Genomic DNA, 17,359 nt, shown 5'->3' on the forward strand with positions numbered 1-17,359 from the left:
AAGATCTTGTTAGGGATGCGTCAATACTAAAATTTTATTTCATTTTTGTCTAAATAAATTAGAAATAAAACACTAAAAATTAAATCAATATGGTACCACTATATCATGCATTACTGAGAGACAGTATTATATTTACCTGTATAAAACCATTTGCCAAGCGAGGTGGGTTGGAACAGGAAATAGGCTGGCATGTGGGCAAGACACCTCCCCACTCACCGTTGGCTTTACAAATTCTCCTCTTCTCTCCTCGAATGAAATACCCTTTATCACAGCTGTATGCAATCACCGCTCCAAAACTATAATTGCTCCCACTGACATAACCCTTCTCAATACTGTCTGGCTTTGAGCATCTGACAGGCATACAGCCAATGTCCAAAGGCGTGGGCGTCCACTCTCCCCCTATCATGCACTTCAGGGTTCCTGTTGTGTTGAGAACAAAGCCCTCCTCACACTTGTAGCTGACCTCTGTGTTGCTTGCATACTTTGGTTTGTTGATGGAGTCCAGAATGGCATGAGGTACATCCGGGGGACGCTGACAGAAGTTGGCAATGCAGTGAGGAATGCCAAATCCATCTGGGGGTGCCCAAACACCTTGAGAATTGCAGAACAGTTTTGTATTGTTACCAGCAGTGTAGCCATCATCACAGAAGTAGATAGCAGTGTCCCCAAAAAGCTGGTGTCCGGTGTCAGGTAGAGCATGGTCAACTTGGGGTGGTGGTCCACAAGATCGAGGCACACACTGGGCAGAATTATGTGTCCAGTTGCCACTTGTGAGGCATTCTTGAGTTTCTACACCAAGGAGGGTGTAACTACAATAAGACATATTTTACAAATCATCATCAAGTCATTATTAGAGTGATTGAAAAATATATTTAAATTCATTGAATATGCATATATGAAGTTAATTACCCCTCTTTGCAAACATAGACGATCCTGCTACCCAGTGTAAAGTTGTCGCCATTAATCACAGCATCCTTCAAAGGAGGAGGTTTGCCACAGTCCACTCTTGCACAGATGGGGGGAGGAGATGCCCACTCTCCTGATGACTCACACTTCAGTTCCATGGCACCCTGCAATCTTTAAACACACACACACACAAAAAGGACACTCAATACATTTTCTGACATCTAGATTGCGTAGAAAGCAAGCATGCATTCAAAAATGTTTTCCTATACTGGGGTTGACAACCTAAGGCACGTGTGCTAACCCTTCATAAAGTCAGTGATGAAAAAGTATCAGACTTTACCTGTATCCTTCTATGCAGGTGTAGGTTAGCGTGGAGAGGTACACTTTTCCGTTGAGGGTATACTCAGCATAATCCACCACTGGGGGCTCACCACAGGTAACAGGCTGACAAACATTGGGCTCTCTGCTCCACTTCAAATTGGATTCACACTGGCTTTCTATTGGCTCCTGAGGGACATAGCCCTTCTCACAACTGCAGAAAATGCAGAAAAAAAAGTTATTTACACTAACAAATATTCTCCTTTCTCACTCACATTTAAACAGGTCTCTTAAAATTAACTATACAATACCTCTAGAAACTGACTCTACATCTAACAGTGACAGTGATACCTGAAAGTCACCTTGCTTCCGTATGTGAAGTTTGACCCTTTCATGGTTCCATATTCAGGGAGAGTGGGATGAGCACAGGAAAGGGCTGTTGGGGGAAATCATTAAAACAGCTCATGTTCAGTGTTTTCCGTGAAATGCAGACTTCAGACAGTAATTGTCTTCGTCATCGCTGCATTAAATTCTGCTATGTCAGGAAAACGAAAATGCATCCGGAGTGTATCCGGAATCCGCCAAGGCAAAATACATGCAACTCTTATTGACATACAATATTGTGGGATGACAAAGTATAAAAGCCTCATAAAAGCTACTGGCTGCGGTTCAGGATAATGCTCAGTCTGCTGGCAGAGTAAAATATTAAATTGTTCCAATAACATGGACTAAATAAAGCTGAACAATTGTTTATCAGATTAGGTACCTGTATATACACAGACATTGCATGTCTCCATAATCAAGCCAGTTTCCTACTGAGATTGTGAAACAATGTATGTGTGTTGTGTGTGGTTGGATTACATTTTTTTTTTCCATTTTTTTTCTTAAAAAACAATCATACTAACTCCAGTTGTTGAACGGGAGTGTATGCAGGCAAAGACTAGCTCCAATAAACACATCTGAAAGCAAGGCCTACCTTTGCAGTATGGGAAATCTTCCTTCCAAATTCCTTCTTCTGTGCAGGTTAGATGGGATGAGCCAATCAACTCATAGCCTTCCTTACAGGAAAAGACCACCTCACTGTCCATGATGAAATTACTGCCCTCACGGTGTCCAAATTCAGGAACACCTGGATCTTTACATTTTACTGGCTCTAGTGAGAATAAAGAAAAACAAAGAGAATTTTCTTCAGTTATTAAACATATTACTATGTGGGCTGGAAGCACAGTCATCTGCTACCTGCGGAAACTATAAATGTCTTTATGAGATTGAGAATTTATGAGATTGTGTTACCTGTGCAATTTCTTCCATCTCCACTGTAAGGAGGTATGCAGGTGCAAATATGAGAGCCATCTGTGTTTTGACAGCTAGCATGTTCATCACATTCAGAGCCCAGAGAACACTCGTCCACATCTGTAAAATGAGCACAAACCAACACAACAAGGACAAACAAAATGTAAAACGATATTCCAGATTCCAGGTGCACCTGTGTATTGTGATGTTTGACAGACCTATTGTCTATTCAATGCCTCTCACAGGTTCTTTCCCTGATTTGCTGTGTATCTCTTACCCAGACATGCAGGTGGGTTGCCAATCCATTTTCCATTGTTGGTGCACAACATCTTACTCTCTCCTAAGAGGTAGAATCCTGGTTTACATTGATAAAGCACTGTGCTCCCAGCATAGAAATCCTCTCCATGATACTGCCCATGCTCCAGGTCAGGCGGAGGACCACATTCCACACCTACAAATAAAGGCCCTCGTACAGATTAATGATGGTCCTAGTACTGAGTAATGAGTAGTGTTGATACTATATTGTGTGTCTATGCAGTACATGAGAGTATGTGCAAAAACTATAGATCCATTTTTGTTATTGCATGTGTTTATCTTTGTTAAATTTAAAAATGTTAAATTTAAGGTACCTGATTGTATATCAGTCCAGTGTAAGTATATTGTTGTCGATGTGGCTGTAATGGTCATTTTGAATGCGTGGTTGTTTAAACAGCCAGCGCATGTTTTTGTATCTGTGCATTGCCATCACTCACGTTCACATATTGGTTCTGCGTGGCTCCACTGGCCTCTGTTTAAGCACTGCTGCACTGGCTCCCCCACCAGATAGAACCCGGGACTGCAAGAGAACTGCACCTTAGAGCCCGGACTCACAGCTTTACTGGATGAACGCAGTTGAGGAACAGAAGCCTCCACCAGAGGGCAATCTAACAAAGACAAAAACAGTGGAAAACAAATGTAGGACTAAAGTGTTTACCCATGCACACACATGGTTGAATGATAATAATATATGTCTTGACTTCATTCTTACCAGCACAGAAAATGCTCCTGCTGCTGGTCTTTACTCGCCCTGTGACCCCTCCTAAGAAGTCAGGCCATGCAAACACGTTTCCTTTCTGCAGATCACGTGGACAGCTACTGGCCAGAGTCTTGATCTGAGAATAGTAGAAATATGTTTAGTTTCCGGTCTCAGAGCAGTTCAGAAATTTATTTCAGTCTTGGTGAACTCTGTACTCTGTTAAATTAAGAGTAAGAATAAGGAATGCCTATAAACTGTTACCTGCTGTGGTGTTAAAACATAGTTCCATATATTAAGCTGGCTAAGAGTGCCCACAAAGGACTCTACTGGGTTAAAGCCATCTCCCCTCTGGTCCTGATCCTGTCCAAGTACCAGAGCACCCCCTCCTGTTTAGTTAGTACAGAGCAAACATTTCAGTTTCTGGACACACGTTCTCCTTGAAGCACCATAAAGCAATATCAAAGGTGTATTAAAGAAGTTCGCCTCCAGAACAAAAATGTACAGATAAATTACTCCAAGATGTTCATGTCTTTCTTTTTTCAGTTGTAAAGAAAATTATGTTTTTGGAGGCAAACATTTGAGGATTTTTCTCCATATAGTGGACTTCAATGGTGCCCAGTGGTTAGGGTATGTCGAAAAGATCCCATCTCATTTTCTCCTCCAACTTCAAAATTGTCCTACATCGCTGCAGACGTACCGACCCAGTGTTTTCAAAAAGCGAATGCGCAAGGAGGATCAAACACCCTTAAAAAAAGGTAAAACAGCAATGTAGGACAATTTTGAAGTTGGAGGAGAAAATGAAATGGGAGTTTTTGAGGTCAAAAAGTATATAAATTGTACTTCATTTAGTTAGATAAGACTCTTCTTCCTTGGCAGGGATCATTTAGAGCCATTTGAAGCTGCATTTAAACAGCATTTTGGAAGTTCAAACTCATGGGCAAGTCCACCCAAGTCCAACTTTTTGTTCTGGAAGTGAACTTTTCCTTTACTGAACTGGCAGTGTGTTTGAATTCTTCATTAGATAAAAAGGTCAACCTGGTATGGTAGTGCCAACAGATAGTCCTTTCCCTCCATCTGAAGGGATCCCATCAATATAAACCCTCCAGTCGCCATCCTTGCTGCGCCATGATACACCAATATGGTGCCAGAGGCCATCATTTACTGCTGGACAGTCAGTGATCCGCTCCTTGCCATTAACATACAAGACCCACCTGAAAGTGAGACAAAAGGGAAGAAGAAAAGTGGAGAATGTAGAGAAAAGGAGGAGTAAGGTGTAGGAACTTACATAATGTAAAAATGTTAAACAGATCATAGCATGTAATTATAATTAATTTAGTTACGTAAATGCAAATTTTGCAACTTTTAAACAAAGCTCTCACCCATTATAGTCAATGAGAAGGAAGGCATTGTCACTTCCCTCCACAGCGTAAGAGATGGGAGTTCCATAATTAACAGTGTCTGATGACCTCATCCAAAATGTGCATGTGATCTGTGTAAGGGATGGCATGTGACCGTCCATCATCACATAACCATGGATACCAGACACTTCAAACTCCAGATCAAAAGAGTAGGGCATTTCTGTTTGAAAAAAAGGAAAAGACCACAGATGATATGTAATTATCAAGGGATCATATTATACATTCTTTTTTATCAGTATATTTTTGGTTAACTTGTAATGTAATTCAGGTTTTACCTCAAAACACAATATAATAAATGTCTATATAAAAATTATATACAGTAATTTTTTTTATAAAAAATAAATCATAAATGATTTTCTTATTGCTAACATTCATCTCTCTGATGAATTAGAAAGATGCAAAAGTTCAAAGCAAACTTTTTTTGTAACTTAATTCTAATAAATGATCATTTTTAACTGGGGAGGAAGTTTTTGGTTCTAAAGGTTACAGCTTGTTGTCACAGTACATCAAACTTTATCTGAAAACATCTATGAAAAATGTATTCTGCACGACAGGGTCTGAAAATTAACAGTCTACTGAATCATTTTAAGTGCTGCTAGGAATTTTCCAAACTTTTCTGGGAATGCATCTCAATTAAATCTCAATTAAAATGACACACAGACTGTCTCTAACAAGCCACTGTAAAGCAACTCTCAATGATGATGATTTTCCATGATTTTTTTCCATCTCTTTCCCTCTATACCTGTCTCACACCTGGTTCCGTTGAACCCAGGAGGGCATCGGCAGGTGAAAGTGGCTACTCCATCCATGCAGGTGGCGCCATTCAAACACAAATTTGGATCGCAGTCGTCTACATCCACCTGGCATAGTCTGCCGCTGTATCCATTCACACATTCACACCTAAACGCAAATGTAAGAAAAGGTCTGTTAGTTATCATATGTCAGTTGTAACATAAACAATGAATTATAACCATCATCCTAATGCATATGCATGAAAAGCTTCTACAAAGGTTTCCTCACTAACCTAAAATCATTGACAGCATCCACACATGTTCCTCTATTCAGACAGGGGGCGCTGTAGCACTCATCAACATCAACCTCACAATTGTCGCCAGTGAAGCCCTGAGGACATGTACAGAAATACCCACCCTCCAAATCTTTACAAACACCTTCGTTTTGGCATGGGCTGGAAGCACACTCATTTATTTCCAACTCACAACGTGGACCTAGAAGTAAATGACAAAGATATTCCTTGTAATTTTTTTGGTGTGCTACAATTTAAAGGGATAGTTCACCCAAAAGTGAAGATTATGTCATTAATTACTCACCCTCATCTCTTTCTAAACCCGTAAGGCCTCTATTCATCATCTGAACACAAATTTAGATATTTTTGATGAAATCCAAGAGCTTTCTGGCCCTGCATAGACAACATCGCAACTATCACATCCTTCAATGTCTACCTGTTTGGGCCTTGAATGTGGTAGTACTGTTGCTGTCTATGCAGGGTCAAAAAGCTCTCGAATTTCACCAAAAATATCTTAATTTGTGTTCCAAAGATAAATGAAGGTCTTATGGGTTTGGAACGACATGAGGGTGAGTAATTAATGACAGAACTTTAATTTTTTGGGTGAACTATCTCTTTAAGAACTTCCAGTTTATTATACAATAAATTACATATGTATATGTACAGTATCTCACAAAAGTGAGTACACCCCTCACATTTCAGCAACGTTTTAGTATATCTTCTTAAGGAACAATACTATAGAAATGAAACTTGGATATATTGTATAGTAGTCAATGTGCAGCTTGTATAGCAGTGTATATTTACTGTCCCCTGAAAATAACTCAACATACAGCCATTATTGTCAAAATAGCTGGCAACAAAAGTGAGTACACCCTCAGTGATAACAGCACTATGTCATTTAACCATGCAAAGCCACATGTCCCATTCATCGTGCTCATGTTTTTGTGTGCTTGACAGGACCATACAAAGTTGTGTATCTTGTATTAGAGCAGTTAAAATGTGGTGCTTTGAGGCCAATTCTGTCATACTGACCACTGGATGTTCAACAAGGCACCTCATGACAAAGAGCTCTCTAAAGATTTGAGAATTAGAATTGTTGATCTCTACAAAGATGGCTTAGGCTATAAGAGGTTCAGAAACAACCTGAAACTGAGTTACAGTACTGTGGCCAGGGTCATACAGAGGTTTTCCAAGACGGGTTCCATTCGGAATAGGCCTCACAAGTGTCGATCAACGAAGCTGAGTGCTCATTCTGTGCGTCAGGTGCAGAACCTGGCTACAAAAAACAGATGCATGAGTGCTGCCAGCATTGCTTTAGAGGTTGCAGAAGTAGAAGGGAAAGTCCGCTTGTCAGTGCTCAGACCATACGCTGCACACTGCAACAAGTCGGATTGCGTTGGCGTGATCTGAGCAGGAAGCCTCTTCTGAAGCTGGCTTACAAGAAAGCCAACAAACAGTTTGCTGAAAACAACCTGTCCAAGAGCATGAATTACTGGAACCATGTCCTATGGTCTGATGAGACTAAGATAAACTTGTTTGGCTCAGATGGTGTCCAGCATGTATGGTGACGCCCTGGTGAGAAGTACCAAGAAAATTGTGTCTCTCCTAAAGTCATCTGGCCTGAACCGTACTGAGCACCTATGGGGCATCCTCGAGCGGAAGGTGGTGAAGCACCATGTGTCTAACATCCAGCAGCTCAATGATGTCATTATAGAGGATTTGAAGAGGATCCTAGCAACAACCTGTACAGCTCTGTTGAATTCCATGCCCAGAATGATTAAGGCAGTTCTAGATAAGAATGGTGCTAACACAAAATATTGACACTTTGGACACAGTTTTGACAAGTTCAATTAGGGTGTACTCACTTTTGTTGCCAGCTGTTTTGACAATAATGGCTGTATGTTGAGTTATTATTAGAGGACAGTATATATACACTGCTATAAAAGCTGTACATTGATTACTCTAAAATATATCCAAGTTTCATTTTTATAGTATTGTCCCTTGAGAAGATACACTAAAATGATTGCTGAAATGTGAGGGGTTTACTCACTTTTGTGAGATACTGTAAGTGAACACGTGTAGCAGAGCTGAAATGCTGACCTGTGAATCCATCTGGGCAGCTACATGTGAAGTGATTCACTTCATCCACACAGAGTCCTTCATTCAAACATGGAGATGAGCTGCACTCGTTTACCTCTGCTTCACACATCAAGCCTTCCAGAGACAAAACACAAGACACAAACAAAAGCATGTGAAACATCATTTTACCTCACACTTGTGACAATCAACAAGCAAACATTACTTCAATATTCCTATTATAATGTAGATTGCCATACTATCTATTAAACTTTAAGTTACATCACAGTCTTTAATGCAGATTTCTTTTACGATACACCAAAACGTATTTATTTATTTATTTTTAAATGATGATGTCATTCCGCACGTTTTATTTGCAAAAAGGAAAAAGATTTTTCTGACTTCATTTCCATGTTGTCAATAACAGAACAGCACAAAACGTGGATGGAAACTTGGCTAATGTTGAATACTGTTAGCAGTTTGCACTGTTTGAGATCAGTTTTCATTATATTTGTTTTGATTTATCTTCATACATTCAATTATTTCCTTTTCAACTTTAGCCTGGCTTGCCACCTCGAACTGAACACCCCTGACACATACACAGAGTTAAAAAAGAACAAAAACGCTTCAAATTCAATTCTGCATATCTAGGGCAGCCACATGCTTAATCATGGCCACGTTTTAAAGAGGAGAGACAATGGCCTGAATGGAAAAAGTGTTGTAAGGTTCTGAGAATGAGAGCTCGTGCAGTTCCACTGCCAGACTCGAGAGATTCAGAGACAGCTAAATCCATCACAATGGTTAGACTAAAGGAAAGTTTCAGAACCCTCAACAGAGAGGAATTTTGGATTTGGGTTTAATTGCCTCAAGCATTTCAGTCGTAGCTTTCACAGCTACATTGGGATTCCCCAGTGTAAGGTTGAGCTGATGTCAGATTATGTGAGTGGACTTTCTCTTACCTACAAACCCAGGCTGACACTGACACTGGAAATCTCCCATGCCATCTCTGCACAAGCCACCATTTTGACAAGGAGCAGAATCACATTCGTCAATGTCGCTCTCACACTTGGCTCCTGTCAGGCAATGAATAAGGAAAATGGGAAAAAAAGTGGGCAGTGGTTCATCTCAACCACAGAGGCTGAGGTAAATCTATCAAAATTACATAGTGTAATACCAGACTAACTGAATTATTAAAACAAATTTAGTTGGCTCAACTGAAAAACTTGAAACACAATGCAGTACATAGAACTACAGCAAAGTACGAGAAAACAGTACATAGGGCAACTATAAAGACTTAGAAAGTTGTTTTCCAAAAGCTGACTGAACCTAACAGCTGGTTTTTCAATGTAACCTGTGAGTTATGGCTACAGAACATGCCAAACCTGTGAATCCTGGAAGACAGGTGCATACATATCCGACGCCGACTTCCTCACAAGTACCTTGGTTTTGACACGGATTCAGGAGACATTCATGAAACATCTGCGGAAGTGAAAAGAGCTACAGTTTTAGCTATTGTACTTCAGCCTCCAGGGGGTGCTGCAACACTAACAAAAAGTAATGATCACTATTAACTAAAAACTTCTGAATGTCATTTCAGAAAATAAATTGGCATCTTTAAACAAAATCATACAAGAACTTTCTTCAGCATTATTTTAACTATAGTATTACTATTTAGTGGATGTATGATGAACTTTTCCTCAAGTTCACGGGCGAACTTCATTTAAATCAGGAGCATGATCCAATACTATTGTGAAATGTTATGTGTGTTATCTTTACTCAAAACAAAACACTTTGTATTCAGTGCTGAATGCAATGGCATTCATACATTTATTGGTATGACTTAAGCATCCAAATTCTTTTAATGTGATCCAAACACACCAAGAACACATTTCAAAGATTCCAGATACAGGTACGAACTAGTGAGAGTGAGAAGACGACTCACCTGGCTACTTGCTTGATAATCCTTTCTCACAACAACTTCTGGCGCTGCAGTTGCACTTTCCTCTTTAGGCAGGAAACTAGAGCCAAAGCCTGAGTCAGACCAAGAGAAAAGAGGGAAAAAAGTATAAGGAGGAGACAGAAATGAGAAAATGAAACAGACAGAATAAGCACAACACACACATAAAAAAAAGATGTGAAAGAGGAGAATTTCTGCTGTCAAAACTGGAAAACAGTTTCCAAAGGCATTCATCATCCTCATCTTTTCCACACTGAGGCACTTTTTTCCTGCGTGTACAGAGAATCAGATTCCATTATGTGCATTGGATTCTCATTGCAAATCGTTCACACACCTACCCAAAGCCTGAAAATTACCTATATGTTCCATTGGTGAATGAATGAAGAAACACTCTACGCACCATGGTCTTACACAAGCATCACATTATATCACATTAAAGGTGAAGCGTGTCATTTATTTATGTTAAAATACTTCCTCTTACCAAGCCTACCTATAATAAGCTGTTTAGGAGAAACTGACAAGTGGAAACGAGCATTATTTTGAAATTATGGTTACTGGTCCCACTAATGACGCAGAATTTACATGCATAGGCTATTCATACTCAGCATCATATCCGAACGCACTTCCTCTTACCAAGCTTACTGTACCTATAATAATGCGGAACTGTCCGGATCCAATGCCTAATTTAATATTAACACTGAAGAACACAAAAATGGCTTGTATGTGTATTTTCATATGTTTCATGAGGCTTTCATGTTGAGATTAATGCTTTAAATATAAAATTTTGAATACAGAAATATTCAATGATTTAAATAACTAAAAAGATACTAAACAAAATCTGCCAGTAGGTGGCGGCAAGTCACTGATTTAATTACTGAATCATTCATTCATTTGATTCATTCGAATGGCTGAATTATTCAGGAAAAAAGCAAGTGACTGTCTTCATGAATGGGAAATTGAATCACTGACTCACTAGATTAGTTTAAAAACGCACGTTCGTAAACAAAACAATGCTGTGTTTGAATGGAGATATGCAGCGGCTCAGTTGTGACTTGTTTTGAACTATTTTTGATGACGAAATAGAGCAAAATCGACAATAGTATTATAATTAGACAATGTAATACTTAATATTTATTGTTTAACTGTTGTATTAAATCAATATCTCATTTACAAACTCCCTTAAAAAAGCTGTCCCTCATCTTAATTCATCACAATCTACACTGCCCTATGAATCTCTTATTTACACTCTCTCTACACTTTGTTTATGAAAGGATTTGTGAGATATGTCTGGCACATTACTCAACATGCAAAAACACGTAGAAATATTTGAAGCTCCGCTCAGCGCAAATACAAATATGTTGATCGGGTCTGTCGCACACAGTGCTCCTAAATATTGTTTCATAGTCGCATGCAGTAGTTTTCAATCACAAATGTGACTGAAATGGTCACACTGTTGAGACCTGCATAGGCGTTGCATTATCTTTGATGAGGAGTGACGGACACAGAAGTGCAGAGAAGAGAGCAAAACAAAACAGTAGTCACGAATTGGAAGTGCAAAAAGAGGATTTGTAAAGAAAAATGTTGAAGGAATTCAATATAAGCCAGGAGTAGACTGGTTTCCCTCTGCAGTAAACAAAACTTGACTCTCAAAAGACTAGCATATTCTCACTGGAACTCACAGTGGTGTGAAACGCCACTTTCTCGTGAATGCGTGCAAGACACTTAGCCGACGCTAGAGATTACCATTTGCAAAGTTTTAAATATGGATATTTTTCTTGCACAAACACATCACTTCTCCTTCAGAAGGCCTTTACTAACCCTAAGGAGCCGTATGGAGTACTTTTTTATGATGGATGGATGCACTTTATTTTGCTTCAAAATCTCAACCACCATTCACTGCCATTATAAAGCTTGGAAGAGCTAGGACGTTTCTTAATATAACTCTGCATTTGTCTAAAAGAAGAAAGTCATATACATTGAGGATGGCTTCAGGGCAAATCAATCATGAGGAAATTTTAATTTTTGCGTGAACTATCCCTTTAAGACTGAAGTAATGGCTACTAAAAATTCAGCTTTGCCACCACAGGAATAAATTACATTTTAAAATATTTTAAAATAGTAAAAAAATTTCTAACCATTTTAAATTGTTGATTTATCATAGAATAAAACTGCTTTTACTGTATTTTTGAATAAATAAAAGCAGCTCTAGTGAGCACAAGAGACAACCTTGAATGGCAGTGTACTTAAAAAAAGGGTAATAAAATGACTAAAATAAAGTCAAAAGACACATACTAGAGCACTGTTGGATGGCTTTGGCTCCAGTTATTGTGGTGGTACCATAAAAAGGGCAAGAGAGGCAGTAGGAACGGCCCTCCTCAGGCTGGTAATAATCTCTGGGACATGGGTAACACGGAACTAGACCTGTCCGGGAGAAATGGCCTGCGGAACATGGTACTGGAAACACAGAGAGAAAAAGAAACCAAATGTTTTTAGAAACCAAATAGTACTTTTCTAATAAATCTAGCATTTGTTTATGTTTAAGTATTTTTTAGTTGTGTTTTAGTAAAAATTCTTCAGTTGTTACATCTCACCACCGCACTCATTGACATCCAGAGCCCCTCTATTGACAGTGGTCGTGGTGGGAGGGCAGGGCCGACAGGCCTGAGAGCCAAAATCTGGCTGGTATTCCCCTAAAGGACAGGACTCACAGGTCTCCAACCCGGTTACTGACGAGCTGCCAGGCTGGCACTGCGCTGGAAACATGCACACACATGCAGGTATGCACAAACACAATCACAGAGACACACTTAGAGATCCCATCTACAGTATAAGCAGTTTTCTACTAGAAGTGATGAATGGAGTGATGAGTAGAGTTTAACAAACATACAAACAGATCATATTAGATCAATGAATCAAGCTGAGTAATTACCTTTGCACTCTGCCAGGCTGCGTGAATGAAGGTACGGAGTGGAGAAGCCATCTGGGCATGACTTACACTCCATCTGCCCCTCCTCATCCTGATACGAGCCTCTCCAGCAGCTCTCACACTCACCATACTCCAGAGAGAAATACGTCCCTACTGGGCATTGCACTACGGGTGAAAAAAAAAACAGGACAGGAAGGTCAAAAAGGTGTTTGTTGCCAGTTCATACGCAACTGACTGGCACTTTGCAAAACAGTATTTTTGTGGTAAACTCGCAGTTAATTTGTGGCAAATTTGCAGCAAACAAAATAGTTCGCCGCAAATGTTTTCCAGACGTTTGTAGCTCTTCACCCTAACCCAAAAACACTTAAATGCCTGTCACATTTTTACTCCGAAATCTATATCAGATGTGCCTTTTTGAATACTGTGTATTTCATTTTCAAACTCACCACACACCCTGCCTTTGAGAACAGACCCTGGCTGGCAGTACAGTGTAGCTTTTTTACTTTCCAGGGATTTAGGGTCCGCTACGATCATTTCTGACGACACATGGAAGGTAGAGAACGGCTGCTTGCTCAGTGTCCGCTTAAGCCGATTGGTCAGCTGCTCAAGTGCTCTCAGCAAACGTCTTTGATTGACTACTTCCGCCGAGTCGTTCCTGGACAAGGGCAGTGGGATGCTTGCTGGGAAAAAGGAATGGTGTTGGGAGAAGTTGCAACTAGCTTTGGATGTAAAACTAATTTTCAAAAGGTACAACAAAGGGCCAACTAGTTAACCCCATAGTTGGGGGTATTGCTCTACCTGTGATGTTGAAATGGATTTGTATCTTTTGCTCTCTGGTAGGGCCAGTGATTTTGCGATGGCGTTTGGTTCTCATATGGTGATAACCATATTGTGATGAAGCATCTTGCTGCATGTGGTGCTCTGGAGCAAAACCAGTGTCAAAATATGCATAGTCCTGGCCATTCTGAGAACCCCAATTACTCCCCCATCCTCCAGGACCTGAGAAGAAGAAAAAAGAAATTAGTTTGAAAATTTAAGTTGCTCACATGTGGGGAAAAACTATATAAAATCATTTTTTCATCAACATTTTTTGTTTAATATTATATTTTATTTTATTTCAGATTTATTTCAACAATAACACTGCCTGGTGAAAAGAATTAGCATGCCAATATTTACCGATAGCAAATCCATTTGGATAATCATAGTTATACTCCAGGCACTGTCCAGGTAAAGTCATTTCCAGTTTGCAGGAAACATCATCTCCACTGCAAATTTTAGGGACCTATGGAATTATGATTATTAAAAAAGAAGAAGAAGTAAACATTGAGGGATAAAAAGATATATTTCAAGTCATGTGGCCACAGTATATGTACACTACCAGTCAACTTTTGACTGGCAGTGCACATCTATATTCTTATGTGACAGATCTCACCATATCTTTAAGAACATTTGAAAACTCCCCAGCAAAGGACTTTAGCAATTCAAGATCATCACAGCGGGATGCTTTAAACAGCATCTCAAAGGGCTTATATCCATTGTTTGCAATTCTGTTCACTGTAGACGGGAGACAAATAGGAGACGCATACATAACCTCAAAGGAAAGTATAAAAATGAAGAGATTCATCTGTGCAGTGTGTGAAACAGTATATGTATGAATCTGTGTGTGGAAAGTGGAAATTACAAACAGTAAAGCAAAAATGAAAGACAAATGTTGAGTAAGAGAAAAGCAATACTCACGGGAGCAATCAGGCCTGTCTGGTGAGCGGGGCGGCTCCCAGATTCCATTATTGGCGCAAAAGTAGCTGTGCACGGCATCCTGGGTGAGACTGTAACCCTGTCTGCATATCAGAGTGCAGTTCTTTCCTTCCTCTGTCTTGGCACATGAGAAATCCCCATTCACAGGCACAAATGGCTTCTCACAGGTTGAACCTGAGGTTAGAAACAGCCTTCAGTGCCAATTAACTAGTTTATTTAAATAGGAACGGCGTAATCTGGAAAAATTCACAGCATTTAGCTTAACTGGCCAGACAGATTTTAGTCAGATTAAAGCAGAGTACTTTACTTTTTAAGAAAAACTAAGATAATAGACTGTAGCATGCTTTGTGGACTGATATTTCTTCATCAACAATGTGACAATCCACAATAACATACAGTACCTTGTACGGTAATGATGAGTTCACAGGTACGGTTGTTTCCAGAAGGGTCTGTGGCTGTGTAGTACACTGAAGTTTCTCCAACAGGAAATACATCTCCAGATGAGTGAGTACTAGAGATATTCAAATAGGCTCCTGAGAAAGAAAATTGAACAAATGAATTACTTAATACAGGCTAGGAAGCAGCACACTATTACAGTTTTATGAGAAAGTTTGGGAATCCCTTGCTGAGTCTGTGAAAATGTCAATAATTTTAACAAAATGAGAGAGATCATACAAGATGCATGTTATTTTTTATTTAGTACTGTCCTGAGGAAGATATTTTACATAAAAGTTGTTTACATACATTTTTTTGTCCACAAGACAAAAAAAATAGCTAAAATGATTAAAATAACCCCCTGCAAAAGTTTGGGAACACTTGGTCCTTAATACAATGTGTGGTTACCTGGATGATCTACGACTGTTTTTTTTGTTTTGTGATGGTTGTTCATGAGTCCCTTGTTTGTTCTGAACAGTTAAACTGAGCACTGTTCTTCAGAAAAACCCTCCAGGTTTCCAGCATCTTTTGCATATTTGAACCCTTTCCAGCAGTGACTGTATGTTTTTGAGATTTTTTCACACTGAGGACAACTGAGGGACTCATACGCAACTATTACAGAAGGTTCAAATGCTCACTGATGCTCCAGAAGGAAAAACGATGCATTGAGTGCTGGGGTTGTAAACTTTCTGAATTTGAAGATCAGGGTAAATTGTATTTAATTTATCTTCCAAGAAGCATGCAAGTATCTTCTGTTGCTTCCGAAGGGCAGCACTAAATGGAAAAAAAAATTTATTTCAACAAAATAAGAAAAATTTGGACATCTTCATCCTGTTCAAAAGTTGTCACCCCCAGCTCTTAATGCACTGTTTTCTTGTGGAGCATGAGTGAATGTTTGAACCTTTTTTGAGTCCCTCAGTACTAAATAAAAAATAACATGCATTTTGTATGATCTCTCTTATTTTGTTAAAATTATTCACATTTTCACAGATTCTGCAAGGGGTTCCCAAACCTTCGCATAAAACTGTAAATAGTCTACCATTCAAAAGTTTGGGGCCAGTAAGATTTCTTACTTTTTTTTTTTTAAATGCATTAAACTGATCAACAGCAACAGGTTTTCAACATTGTTAATAGGACATTTTTCTTATGCACCACATCAGCTTATTAAAATGATTTCTGAAGGATCATGTGACACTAGACTACTGTAATGGCTGGTGAAAATTCAGCTTTGCTGTCACAGGAATAAATTGCATTTTATATAAAAAAAAGTTATATTTATATTGTAATTAAATTTCACAGTATCAAAAACATCTTACTGACTCCCAATTTTAGAATGGTAGTGAACACTACATTTAATATGTGACCATTTAAAATATATTATTATAATAATAAATAAGCTTTCTATTATTGTATGGTTTGTTAGGATAGGACCATATTTGGCAGAGATACAACTATTTAAAAAATCTGGAATCTGAGGGTGCAAAAAAAAACAACTGAGAAAATTGCCTTTAGAGTTGTCCAATTCAAGTTCTTAGCGATGCATATTACTAATCAAAAATGTTTTAATATATTTACGGTAGGAAATGTACAAAATATGTTCATGAAACATGATCTTCACTTAATATCCTAATGATTTTTGGCAATCTATTTTGACCCATACAATGTAATTGTTGGCTATTGCTACAAATATACCCGTGCTACTTATGACTGGTTTTGTGGTACAGGGTCACATATTATATAAAATCAGTATGTGCATGTATATTTAATTTGTAAAAAAAAAAAAAACATCTGTATTAATTTCACTCTTCGCAGCTATAACAGCTTACAGTTCTGGGAAAGCTTTCTACTACATGTTGGAACATGGCGGGAGGATTTGTTCCCATTCAGACAAAAGCGTGTCCAATTCATCCCAAAGTTGTTCTGTTGAGGCCAGCTCTGGGCTTCTTACACACCAGACTGTTATCAGTTTCTTTGCGGACTTTGCTTTGTGCACTTCATCACGCTGAAGCAAAAAAAGTGCCATTCCCCAAAACAAATTTGGAAGGACATCACTGTATGGTGTAACATTATGATTTATCTTCACTTGGGTTACTAGAATAGCTAAACCTGATAATTAGAAAGGGGTGTACATACATCACTGGCCATGCAGTGTATATACGCCTGCATCTGTTTGCAATATCGCAGACAGATCGTTTTAGTTGTAAAATCTGGCGTTAGCCAATGATGTAACAGGTAC

The 17,359-nt window shown here is 38.9% G+C and overlaps 1 protein-coding gene across 1 annotated transcript in view; it reads right to left on the bottom strand.

Annotated features, from left to right (window-relative positions):
- The window catches only part of svep1 (sushi, von Willebrand factor type A, EGF and pentraxin domain containing 1), a 79,246-nt gene that overhangs the window by 15,968 nt on the left and 45,919 nt on the right, over positions 1–17,359 (bottom strand). Inside the window, exons 11-37 of the mRNA XM_051115703.1 lie at positions 15,090–15,221; positions 14,671–14,862; positions 14,366–14,487; positions 14,110–14,215; positions 13,732–13,932; positions 13,380–13,613; positions 12,937–13,098; positions 12,599–12,760; positions 12,300–12,461; positions 9,993–10,081; positions 9,433–9,529; positions 9,010–9,123; positions 8,075–8,188; positions 5,975–6,176; positions 5,693–5,850; positions 4,912–5,110; positions 4,568–4,743; positions 3,794–3,918; positions 3,545–3,668; positions 3,270–3,440; positions 2,795–2,968; positions 2,518–2,637; positions 2,201–2,377; positions 1,576–1,660; positions 1,247–1,438; positions 910–1,077; positions 137–809 (exon numbers count right to left, since the gene is read on the bottom strand). Of these exons, the coding sequence (XP_050971660.1) occupies positions 137–809; positions 910–1,077; positions 1,247–1,438; positions 1,576–1,660; positions 2,201–2,377; positions 2,518–2,637; positions 2,795–2,968; positions 3,270–3,440; positions 3,545–3,668; positions 3,794–3,918; positions 4,568–4,743; positions 4,912–5,110; positions 5,693–5,850; positions 5,975–6,176; positions 8,075–8,188; positions 9,010–9,123; positions 9,433–9,529; positions 9,993–10,081; positions 12,300–12,461; positions 12,599–12,760; positions 12,937–13,098; positions 13,380–13,613; positions 13,732–13,932; positions 14,110–14,215; positions 14,366–14,487; positions 14,671–14,862; positions 15,090–15,221 (4,631 nt within the window). The remainder of the gene's footprint in view (positions 1–136; positions 810–909; positions 1,078–1,246; positions 1,439–1,575; positions 1,661–2,200; positions 2,378–2,517; positions 2,638–2,794; positions 2,969–3,269; positions 3,441–3,544; positions 3,669–3,793; positions 3,919–4,567; positions 4,744–4,911; positions 5,111–5,692; positions 5,851–5,974; positions 6,177–8,074; positions 8,189–9,009; positions 9,124–9,432; positions 9,530–9,992; positions 10,082–12,299; positions 12,462–12,598; positions 12,761–12,936; positions 13,099–13,379; positions 13,614–13,731; positions 13,933–14,109; positions 14,216–14,365; positions 14,488–14,670; positions 14,863–15,089; positions 15,222–17,359) is intronic.

Source organism: Labeo rohita, chromosome 7 (genome assembly GCF_022985175.1).
Source record: "Labeo rohita strain BAU-BD-2019 chromosome 7, IGBB_LRoh.1.0, whole genome shotgun sequence".
Classification (NCBI taxonomy): Eukaryota; Metazoa; Chordata; class Actinopteri; order Cypriniformes; family Cyprinidae; genus Labeo; species Labeo rohita.